This window comes from Eimeria acervulina, genomic scaffold (genome assembly GCF_000499425.1).
Source record: "Eimeria acervulina Houghton genomic scaffold, Eah_scaff670, whole genome shotgun sequence".
Lineage (NCBI taxonomy): Eukaryota > Apicomplexa > Conoidasida > Eucoccidiorida > Eimeriidae > Eimeria > Eimeria acervulina.
Genome location: NW_013547207.1, coordinates 2,297 through 14,302, shown reverse-complemented (window position 1 = coordinate 14,302; position 12,006 = coordinate 2,297). Strand labels below are relative to the sequence as shown.

At 57.5% G+C, this 12,006-nt stretch overlaps 1 protein-coding gene across 1 annotated transcript; it reads left to right on the top strand.

Moving 5' to 3' along the window:
- Positions 1-578: 578 nt before the first annotated feature.
- On the top strand, positions 579-11,022 carry EAH_00046000 (hypothetical protein, conserved; the record flags this gene model as incomplete). Its single annotated transcript, XM_013391551.1, has 6 exons — positions 579-1,446; positions 2,419-2,628; positions 2,854-2,954; positions 3,135-4,076; positions 4,430-10,340; positions 11,012-11,022. 6 exons carry the CDS (start codon positions 579-581, stop codon positions 11,020-11,022), a joined length of 8,043 nt encoding a protein of 2,680 aa, XP_013247005.1.
- Between the last annotated feature and the right edge of the window lie 984 nt (positions 11,023-12,006).

Below are 12,006 nucleotides of genomic sequence, written 5' to 3'. Positions count from 1 at the left end.
ATGCAGCAACAACAGTGCAGCAGCAGCTGCAGCAGCAACACTAAGACAAGCTGCAGCAGCCGGCGCTGCAGCAACAGCGCAAGCAGCACCAGCAGCAGCAGCTAGTGTCTCCCCTGTGAGGTTGCTGGGGATAACGCATGCATGCGGCATCTAGGGGTGTCTCTGCTGCTGCGTCCTCGTCGAACCAGCAGCAGCAGCAACAGCAACAGCAACAGCAGCAGCAGCAGCAGCAGCACAGGGACCCCACAGCGTGGGGTAGATTTGATTGAATATATTTGTGAAATATCAATAAAAGAGACAGCAGTAAACGACTGAACAATCTGCAGCAACAGGCGAAGCCGCCGCCTGACCAGTGGCCTCACTGCAGCAGCAGCAGCAGCTGTTGCTGCAGCTGCTGCTGCAGCTGCTCGCGGTGCTGGTGCCAGGGTTCTACACCGTTTGGTGGTGTTGTTTCTATTACAGTTTAAATTATTAATTATTTTTTGTTTTAATGTCTTCTTGCTGCTCTTAACAGAGCGAGGGGGGCCCCTCTTCTCTCGTGCTGCAGCAGCATCTCTTTATAATACCTCTGCCTTATAATGGGGGGCCCCCAGCCTCAGCTGTATCCCTGCAGCATAACGCATGCAGCAGCTGCTGAAGGAAGTCTAATTTCCTTCTCTTCGACATCGCAGACCTTGGGGGCCCCCTCAACATTAGCTGATACCCTTACAGACCCTGGGGGCCCCCCAGGGGGGCCCCCAGGAGGGCCCCCAGGGGACCCTCCTCGTAAGGATTCGTCTGCTGACAGCCAAGACAATCCGAATGAATTGTCTATTGGGGGGCCCCCTAAGGGGCCCCTCTTACCTTTTGGTGTCAAGGGGGCCCCAGGGGCCCCTGGGGGCCCCCTTGCATTACCAGGGCCCCCTGGGTGTCCCTTCGTATCTTCTGGGGCCCCTGGGGGGCCCCTACAAGCCTCCGGGGCCCCTCAGGGGCCCCTCTCATTCTATGGGGCCCCTGGGGGCCCCCTACCCTCCTCTGGGGACCCTGAGGTACCTCTTTCATCCTATGGGGCCCCTGAGGAGGCCTTCGCAGCGTCTGGGGCCCCTGGGGGGCCCCTCATATCGTATGGGTCCCCTAGGGGGCCCCTCATATCGTATGGGTCCCCTAGGGGGCCCCTCATATCCTGTGGGGCCCCTGGGGGGCCCCTCATATCCTGTGGGGCCCCTGGGGGGCCCCTGCTATTCTCAGAAGGCGTTGAAGGAGCCCTCTCATCCTCAGAGACAGTTGAGGGGCCCCTGTTATGTGGTGGGCTCCCTGAAGGGCCCGAGAGGTTAGCAGGGGCCCCTGAATATGCTGAAGAGAGTAGGGGCCCCTCTTTAGGTTCTGCATATGATGAAAGCTGTTTGTTGCAGCAGTATGATGATGAAAGTAATAGGAGAGAAGAATACTTAGAGGGACTATTCAGCGGTAATCTGTGCTGCAAGCTGTGGTTTAGTGTCTCTCGTAAGCATACAGTGTCTCTGCTGCATACACTTCAGCATTTATTAGAGTTAGCATTAACAACTCAAAGAGAAGAATTAAATAAACATGTCCCGCAAGATATTGTAGATATGTTAGCTCCGCATACACCTCAAACCTGCTGCCTCGCTAATCATAAACTTTTCTGGCCGTTTCCTCCGTCTCTTCTCAGAGCTAATAAACAAATTGCAGTACGTCAATTTAAGCAAACAACTCTAAATGCATGCAAACACAAGCACTCACTCTATTAGCAATCTACAGATCTTCAGGGCCCCATGAGGCATCAGATGTCTCCTTTTGTCTCCAAGGCCCTTTCAGGGGTCTCTTTGTCTCTCTCCTTCTGTCTCTCTGTCGCTCTTTGTCTCTTTATCTCTTTATCTCTTTATCTCTTTATCTCTTTATCTCTTTGTCTCTTTGTCTTTGTCTTTAATAGCCTCAGGGATGTCTCCTTGTGTTTGTTTGTTTGCTACTGTATTTCTCTATGGGCTATTTGCGGTGTCTCTGTGTGGCGTCTCTCTTCTTTTGCTTGTCTCCTTTTGCTTATGTTCTTTTGTCTGTCTCTGTCTCGTTTGCTTGTCTCCTTTTGCTTGTCTCCTTTTATCTGTCTCCTTTTGTCTGCCTCCTTTTGCTCGTGTTATTTTGTCTGTCTCCTTTTGTCTGCCTTTGCGGTGTCTCTTCATCTCTTTATTTCTTTTTGTATTTATCAGAGACGGCGGTGTCTCCTTTTGTCTGTCTCCTTTTGTCTGTCTCTTTATCTATCTTTGTTTTGTCTCTGTTTCTTTCTTTTCTTCTTTATATATACTTATACATCTCCTTTATCTGTCTCCTTATATTACTAATTACCTGTCTCCTATTTGCTGTGTCTTTGTGTCTATCTGTACATATATTTATGAATGTGTGGGGTTTGGGGTGTATCTGCAGTTAATGGCAGCAGCGCAGTGTATGGGGGATGTCGTAGTACAGCGCTCTTCTCAGCTTCATTGGGGCATCAATTTGTCTCCTTTTACAAAGGCAGAGAGCAGCAACTGTGCTGGGCCTTGCTTCTCTCGTCTTTGCCCTCTTTGTATGGATGCTCTTCTATGCGGAGCCCAAAGCCACCTCCTCAAGCAAACCCTAAGGAGACTCCTAGCAGTAAACAAACCCTAAACCCTAAACCCTAAACCCTAAACCCTTACAATTCTCACCTCTGTACTCTAAACCCACGTCGCACGACTCTAATAAACCCTAAACCCTAAACGAAAACCCTCATTTCGCAGCTTGCTATAGGGTTTACGGTCTAGGGTTTAAGGTGGTTTGTTTTGCCGGGTGTGTCCGCAGTTTAGGGTTTAGGGTTAGGGTTTAGGGTTTAGGGTTTAGGGTTTGGCGTGCAGGAAAGGAGACGCAAGGGTTTAGATGTTAAGGCCCCCGTGTGCTGGGGCTATCACTGCAGCGGCTCTCTCACAGCTAATGAGATAGGGGTACAAGAAAGGGGGGCCCCCGGGGGCCCCTATCGGCGCAGGTCCTCGGGTATGCATAATTGCTGCTGCTGCTGCTGCTGCTATAGCTTCGTCTATCTCTTGCCTCGCCTCAGGCACAGAAAAGGCCTTGTGAAACGAGGAGGGTTTAGGGTTTAGGGTTTAGGGTTTAGGGGTGCACAGTATTATGAGAGTCTGTTGGCTGGGTGCGGGCAGATGGCTGACTATGGGTGTCTCTTAGTGTCTCTCTTCTGTCTCCTTGTCTCCATCTGTCTCCTTCATTGTCTCTGCCTCCTTTACTCTTTCTGTCTCCTTTACTCTCTCTGTCTCTCTCCTTTAGGGAAACCCACAAGGAGGGGGCCCCTCATGGGGGCCCCAAAAGAGGGTACTACCCACAAGGAGAATTCACAGCAAGGGGCCTCCAAACAGGGGGCCCCCAATGAGACAGCAGACCAGGGGCCCCCCAAGGAGTCTTCAGACCAGGGGGCCCCCAAACAGGGGGCCCCCAAGCAAGGGGCCCCCAAAGAGGGGGTCCCCAAGGAGGGGGCCCCCAAGGAAGGGGCCCCCAAGGAGGGGGCCCCCACAGAGAGGGCCCCCAAGGAGGGGGCCACCAAGGAAGGGGCCCCCAAGGAGGGGGTTCCCAAAGAGAGGGCCCCCAAGGAGGGGGCCCCCAAAGAGAGGGCCGCCAAGGAGGGGGCCCCCAAGGAAGGGGCCCCCAAGGAGGTGGCCCCAGAGGGGGGGGCCCCCATTGGGGGAGCCCCGAAGGAGGGGGTTCCTAAAGAGGGGGCCCCCACGGATGGGAACCCCCAAACCCTGGATCCTGAGGAGGGGGGCCCCCATGAGGTAGCCCCTATAGAAGGGGGCCCCCTGGAGGGGCCCCGCCAAAACGGCGTTTGTGAAGGAGGGGCCCCCAGAGAGGAGACAGGTGAAGTGAGGGGGACCCTAGACGTGGCTGCAGCAAAGGGGCCCCCTCATGGGGGCCCCCCTCCTCAGGATCTAGGGTTTGGGGGGCCCCCTGCTATAAGAAAGGGGGCCCCTGAGAAGGAGACAGAGACAGCTGGTAGAGCGAAGAAGGATACAGTTTTCTATCAAGGTGTCTGCACACGGAGGGGGCGGTCGCATAGTGTGAGTGTTTTGTCTCCTTGTCTCCCTCTCTCTCTAAGGCCCTTCGCCTTCTGCTTCTGCTGCTGCTTCTGCTGCTTCTGCTGCTGCTGCTCTTAAAGCACCCTCAGCAGGCACAGCAGCAGCAGCAGCAGCAGCAGCATTCGATGGAGAAGCACCAAGCGAGGAGACAGAATGTCTCCTCGCAAAATAGAAAAGGGGGGAAGCTGTGCTTAGAGATGCCACAGAAGGGCTTATGAATCACCTATCTATCAGGCTCGCTATGCTGCTGCTGTTGCTGCTGCTGTTGCTGCTGTTGCTGCTGCTGCTGTTGCTGTTGCTGCTGCTGGTGCTGCGTGATTGCTTGTTTGTTGCAGGAGACACCTTCTTCGCTTTCTTCCGGGCGCCCCGCGGTGCTTCGATATGGGCGTCAGGCTGCTGGAGCAGGAGGAGCAGCAGGAGGAGCAACAGAAGCAGCACCGGTGGCAGCAGCAGCAACAGCAGCAGCAGCAGCAGCAGCCCGGGGTAGGGGGACCCCCCGTCAGGAGGGCCTAAGAGGTGCAGGAAGCTCTAAAAGCAGCAAACGGTTTTCTCATCTGGGGTGGGGACGCCCCTTTGATTGGCATGCAGTGTTTGCTGCTGCAGGGGTGGACCTGTGCGAGGACCAGTGGTCTCTGCTGCAGTGGGGTAGCCGCAGCAGCAGCAGCAAACCGCAGTCGCTGCACCAGCTGCTGCTGCAGAGCAACCGCTGCTGCTGCAGCGAAAGCGAAAAAGCAAAACGGCAGCAAGCAAAGGACAAACTGAAGAACATGCAGCAGTTGCTGCAGCGCCTGCAACACGAGGCCGCACAGCAGCAACAACAGCAGCAACAGCAGCAGCAACAGCAGCAACAGCAGCAACAGCAGCAGCAGCAACAAGAACAGCAGAAACAACAGCAGCAAGAGCAGCATCAGCAACAGGAACAGCAGCAGCAGCAGCAGCAACAGCAGCAAGAGCAGCATCAGCAACAAGAACAGCAGCAGGAACAGCAGCGTGCAAACGTTGACCCAAACTCTGCTGCTGCACCTTATAAGGCCTCTGTCCCCGATATGAGCCCAGCTGTCTCCTCTGGTGTCTATACACCTCTCGCTGGTGCAGGAGACAGGGGCCCCTGGGGCCCTCAAGGAAGGATGGAGGGTACTGGGGTCCCCTTGGGGGGCCCCACAGCAGAAGAAGGGGGAGGGGGCTCAGCTGCACTGCATACAGAAGCAGCAGAGGGTGTGGCGTGCAAAAAGGAGTCAGATGAGGCTTCTGCTGCTGCTGTTGCTGCTGCTGCTGCTGCTGGTGGCGCCGTTGCTGCAGATCCTTTGAAACTCCGAAAGTCCCTGAAGGCGACGGCCAAAGCTGCAGGTGGTGCTGCTGCTGCTTCTGCTGCTGCTGCTGCTGCTGCTGCTGCTGGGGGTTCCCCCCCAGGAACAATGCTGCTGCCGCGGCTAAGACGTCGACGGGGGCCCCTGAGGGCCCCCCGTCGCGCTTGGGGGGGCCCCCCTGCTGAAGAAGAGAGCAGCAGCAGCTCAGATGCCCCGGGCCCAGACACGCAGTGTCTCCGTGTGGTGCGCGCAGCAGACCCTAAGAGACTGAGGGCCTCTCTGGTTTGCTGCAGCATTGATAAACCCTGGTTCGACTGTATAGAGGAGCATCTTGCAGTTGTCTCTCCTGAGGCCTCGCGCAAGAAGAAGGGGGCCCCTCAGGGGGGCCCCCGTCTCCTTAACAGCAAAGGGGCCCTAAGAGAGAACGCCGAAGCAGCAGCAGCAGCAGCAACTTCCATGCGCCCAGGGGCAATCAACTATGCGCTGCGGCAGCCGCTGCAACAGAAGCCGCAGCAGCAGCAGCAGCAGCAGCAGCAGAAGCAGAGAGTGAATACCCAAAGGGGGGGGGCCCTACCCGAAACTGGCCCAGGGGGGCCCCCAACGAAGACCCTGAGGGGATCCGTAGTTGAAGTTCCAGCAGCAGCAGCAGCAGCAGCAGGATCAGCAGCAGCAGAGGAGGGATGCTTGCCCTTAGGGAGGGAGGCTCCCTACCGACTCCGTTCGGCGGCCCCCAAGGCCCCCTCTACAGCGTACCCAGGGGCCCCCAATGTGGCCACCAATGGGGCCCCCAGTAGTACCCTCAAGGGGGCCCCTAGTAGTACCCTCCAGGGGGCCCCGAATGGGGCCCCGAATGGGGCCCACATTAGTACCAAGGGGGCCCCCAGTAGTATCTCCAGGGGGGCCCCTTGTAGTACCCCCCAGGGGGCCCCCTCGGCCCTAAGAAGAAGTCTTTCTAAGGGGGCCCCCAAAGTGCCCTCATTGTGGCTGAGGAGGGCCCGACAGGCGCAGCAGCAAGAGGAGCCTGTTGCTGTTGTTGAGTTTCAACGCATGTGGCCTATCTTCGTTCGTCTCCCCCCACGATCCCGATCCCGATCCCGATCCCAAGGGGACGGACCCCACAAAGAAGGTACAGGAAGTGAAGGGGCCCCCAACTTGGGGGCCCTACAGGGCAGGGGCCCCTCCTCCGGGGCCTCTGAAGGTGTAGAGGGTTCAGCGGAGTTGCAGGGGGCCCCTAGGGGCAGCAGCAGGGGCCCCCGTCAGAGGGCCCCTGGGGCCCCTGAAGACGGGGAGAGCCCTGTGTTGCTGCTGGGGGTCTTAATTGAGGGCTTTCATATGCCGCTGCCGAAGCAAAAGGACTTGGAACAGATAGTGCAGACAGTTACTGACTTGGCTTCGGGGAGGCTCGCAGCAGCAACAGCAGCAACAGCAGCAGCAGCAGCAGCAGCTGGGGGTGAGCAGCAGCAGCAGAAGCACGGGGGCCCCACAGACACCGCGACAGAGGTGCCCCCCGGAACAGAAAGCTGCAACAGGAGACAGCTGAACCCGCAGCAACGAGGAGACAGAAGATCACATACACCCTACCCACGAACAGATGCCCTAACTGCCGCAGCAGCAGCAACAACAGGAGCAACAGGAGACACAACAGCAACAGCAGCAGCAACAACAGCAGCAGAAGGCGTAGAGCAGGAGGACAACGCTTATAGCAACGGTAGCTGGGTCCGGGGGGGCCCCCCAGTTGTTGAGGGGGCCCCCCTGGTGGGCCCTGCTGACCCCATAGACAGTACTGGGGGCCCCTCTCAGGGGCCCTGCAGCACTTCAGGGGCCCCCACTACGGCTAGCGGAGGCGAGACGCAGAGTAGAGGGCCCCCTGATGTTTGCTGCAGTGCATTAAACGGCTTTGCTGAGGATGGGGGCCCCCCTGTGTCTTCTTATAAGAGCAATAGAAGGGCCCTTGGAGTATGCAAGGATCCGGGGGCCCCTCAGGGTATCTTTGAGGGGGTATCGTTTGCTGCTGGCGTCGCTGCAGCAGCAAGACCTGCTGCAGAGGCACAGCCAAACGAGAGTGCTGCTGCAGAGGGGCCCCCAGCTCGTGAAGGGGCCCCCCGTACCCTCACTCCTGCTGCAGGGGAGGGGGCCCTACTGGTAGAGGGAAGGAGGGGGGCCCCCGTGGGCCCTGGGGGCCCCAAAGACTTTTGTAGCAGCTACACAATAGTAGATGAACCCTTTTCTGCTTCGAGGGTTGCTGCAGCAGCAGCAGCTACTGCGGCTGCTCCTGCCTGCGTCGCTCCCACTGCTGCTGCTGCTGCTGCTGCTACTGCTGCAGCTGCTGCTGCAGAACGCAGGGCGGCTGCTCAAGGGAGACAGCGCCTGCAGCAACGCCGGCGGTGGGCCCGAGCTATCCCTCGCATGCGGAGACAGGGGGCCCTAAAGAGACAGTTTGGGGGGGGGCCCATCGCATGCATGCACACCCCTTGCTGCTGCTTCCCAGACCCTCAGCACTCGCCTGTTACCCGGGGGGCCCTGGGGCCCCTCTTGAGGCCCCCTAAGGGACAGCAGAAGGAGACACTTAGTGAAGATGCGCTGCTGCAGCAGCAGCTGAAGGAGACGCAGCAGCAATTGAAAAGAATCCAGGACTTCCTTCGCCGACGGCGTGAGAAGCAACGCAAGCTGCAGCAGCAGCAGCAGCAGCAAGAGCAACAGCAGCAGCAGCAGCAGGCGTTGAGTTGCTTTGGGGAGACACTCAAGCTTGAGGATGGATTGTGCTGCAACGGCTATTTATTGAGGAGACGGCAGGTGTCTCCGTCCTTAGCTAAACAAAAACAAGAAAATAAAACAGAGACATTTAGAAGACCAGCAACACATCCAGACATATCTACTAATGTGGGGCGCCTAAGAGGGGCCCCTGTGGGGCCCCCTGGGGGCCCCCTTAAGGGAGACCTTGGGGGGCCCCCTGGGGGCCCCTCTGAGGGAGACCTTGGGGGGACCCCTGGGGGCCCCCTCAGGGGGGCCCCCAAGGCCCCCCTGAGTGGCGATAGGTGTATGATGACAGTAAGGGCCCCTGGATTGCTGCTGAAGCGGCTACGTTTACGTTCGATTGATGCATCTCCTGAAAGGAGACAGTTGGAGGTGAAGAGACACCGCAGCGGGTGCATGCAAGAGCAGGAGACAAGAGAAGAAAGATATAGAAGGAGACAGCTAATGAAGAGGGAGAGGCTTGAAGGAGACAATCAACTATCTATATCTCTTCTTGAGGCCAATCCAAAACAGCAGCAGAAGCAGCAGCACTCCTCTGACCCTCCGCCCCAGCAGGAAACAGCACAGTCGACTTCTGCTGCTGCTGCTGCTGCGGATGCTGATGCTGCTGCGGTGGAGGCAACGGCAGCAGCAGCAGCAGCAACAGGTGGGGCCATAGCAACTGCATTTCACAAGGAGGGGAATCTTGCACAGTCTCAGCCTGCCGTTGCTGCAGCAGCAGCTCCTGAAGCAGCAGCAGCAGCAGCCCCTGTAGCAGCAGCAGAAGCAGCTCCTGAAGCAGTGGCAGCACCAGCTCCTGAAGCAGCAGCAGCAGCGGAACCAGCTCCTGGAGCACCAGGAGCGGATCCATCTCCTGAAGCAGCAGCAGCCGAAGAAGCTGCTGAAGCAGCAGCAGCAGCGGAAGCAGCTCCTAGTGCAGAGGCTTCTTTTGTTGCAGTTGAGTCTAAGGAGCTGCTGCTGCCGATGATGCTGTCCCCAAGGGTCTCCTTTGATGCTGACGAGGGGTCTCTTCCTCGCCTAGACAGAGAACCACTTGCTGCTGCTGCTGCTGCAGCAGCAGCAGCAGCAAACAGGAAAGGAAGCGGCTGCTCTGCAATGAATAGTGTTGAGCTGCTGCACGCTGCTGACTCACAAACAAGCGGAGACAAAGGGGGGCCCCAAGGAGAGACAGAAAGGAGACAGTTGGCGCTGCTGCTGAGGGGCAGCAGCGAAAGCTCTGATGCAGCAGAGGGACGCCAGACATGTTTAGCAACTGCAACGGCAGCAGCAGCAGCAGCAGCAGCAGCAGAAACAGCTGCAGAACACCAAGGGACATGGGAGCAATCGGAGTCAGACAACAGCCCTACAGAGAAGCAGGAGACAGCAACACGAACCGGTGTTGCTGCTGGTGCTGCTGCTGCAATCACTGCAGCAGGCCCAGCAGCAGCAGCAGCAGCAGCAGAAGCAGCAGAAACAGCAGGAGAGACAGTAGAGGGATACGCCCCACAGACCTTCAAACTGTCCCATCCAGCTGCAAACTCCAGTGCCAACGCTACCCCTGCTGCTGCTCCTGCTGCTGCTGCTGCTGTTGCACTGACAACCGATGGAGCGACAGCTGCAGCAGATACAGAAGCAGCTGCGGCTGCTGCACCGCCCATGCCCTCTCTGGCACCCCTCGTGGATCAGTGCAGCGCAGCAGGGGCCCCGCAGCAGCTGCACGCACCATCCGCACAGCGCATGCAGTCGCTGCAGCAGCAGCAGCAGCAGCAAGATCAGTCGCAGGAGCAGCCCACATCACAGGCAGCAAACACGGTGGGTGTCTCTGGGGTGTATATGCAGCAGCAGAAGATAGAGCAGCCTTCGAGCGCCTCCTTCCTAAGGCAGCATCAGAAGACGAAATCTGCCGCTACTGCAACAGCAGAAGGTGCTGCTGCTGCTGCTGCTGCTAATGAGTGTTGCGGCTCTGCAGCGGTGCCGCATAAGATGGTGGGTCGGAAGTGTGAGGGAAAGGTGCAGCATCTGCATGCACGAGGTGCTGCTGCAGCTGCAGCAGCAGCTCCTTCTGCTGCTTCTTCTTCTGCTGCTGCAGCTGTTCGCTGCCCGTTGGGGGCCCCCAAAAGGGCCTCCAAAGGGGCCCCCAAAGGGGCCCCCACAGTGGCCCCCAAAGGGGCCCCCACAGGGGCCCCCACAGCCACAGGTTCTGGTGGTGTGGGGTGCGAGTGCTGCGTACACAGCGCATGCAGCAGCAGCGTTGATGCTGCTTACGTAGAAGATTTATTAAATAGATTTAAATTTATTATGAATTATATTTGGCCCTGGAAAACCCGCAAAACTCACAACTGGGGAAAAATACTCGACGGCAAAAACTTCACCCCAGAATTTGCTGTTCAGGTATCATGATCTTGCTGCTGCTGCTGCTGCTGCTGCTGTTCGAGGGTGCTGCTGCTGCTGCTGCTGCTGTTGGGGGTGGTGGTGGTGCTGCTGCTGCTGTTGGGGTGGTGGTGCTGCTGCTGCTGCTGTTGGGGGTGGTGGTGCTGCTGTTGCTGCTGTTGGGGGTGGTGGTGGTGCTGCTGCTGCTGCTGTTGCGGGTGGTGGTGGTGCTGCTGCTGCTGTTGGGGGTGCTGCTGCTGCTGCTGTAGGGGGTGTTGCTGCTGCTGCTGTCGGTGGTGTTGCTCTAGGTGGTGGTGCTGCTGCTGCTGTTGGTGTTGGTGTTGCTGTTCGCGCTGCTGTCACTGCTGGCGGTGCTGCTGTTGTTGCGGCTGTTGGTGCTGCTGCTGCTGCTGTTGTTGTTGTTAACAGTGTTTAACTGGGTATTTATTTACTTGAGATGTTTGTACGCAGCGTGCGTTTTTGTGTATTTGTTTGTCTTTGTCTAAGGCAATGCTTGAGGGTTATATTCCTTATGTAATAACAAACTTTGCCTCCACTTGTGGCCGGGAGCCTCTACTCCAGCATCTAGACATGTCGCTCCCAGGACGGGATCGGATCCCATTTGTGGGGTTTAGCAGCAGCCACAAACAAGTCTTGGGGAGCGGGATCGGCCATAGTTTCCTCTATTATTCTGTCTTCCCTGGCAGCACATTTCCTATGCATTGCGAGCAGGGAGGCTTAGGAGCATTCAACGCCGTTGTGGGGATCGTCGATGCCCAACTCCGCAGAGTGACACCACGGGATCCGATCCCAACACACCTCACACACCCCACACACCCCACATACACACAAAAAATTGGCTCACGGGATCCGATCCCAACACACCCCACACAAACATATAGACCAGCCCTACGGGATACGATCTCAACACACCCCACACACCCATACAGCACAGCGCCATGGGATGCGATCCCATCACATCCCACTGACCTTGACTCGCAACGCCGCAGCGGCACAAGGCGGGATCCGATCCCCGCACACCCCACAGCGCGCGCAACGCAGTGTATATGCACACAGGAGACAGGCAAACGCTCTCGCACACCAGCATGGGCGTACAGACAGACGCAGCAGACAGGGAAAGAGACAAAGGAGACACATGATGCAGTAAAGGAGACAAATGGGGTAAGTAATGAGACAGAGAAGACATGCGAAGAGACAAATCAGGTGTATAAGGAGACACTGGAGACAGTCAAGGAGACACAGCAGCCATCCAGGGAGACAGCGGAGTCTTATATAGAGACACTTGAAGTGAAGAAGGAAGAGACAACTCAACCCCAAGAACCTTCTTAATCTCTGCGAAGCTGAAGTTAAGATTTGCTTTAGGACAGTCGGGGAAGGAGGGGCCCCCGGTATTGTTTAGGGGGCCCCCAACTGGGCCTTAAGACGAAGGGCCCACATAAACACAGCACATGGGCGCGAGGAGACACCTGTTGATAAAGGAG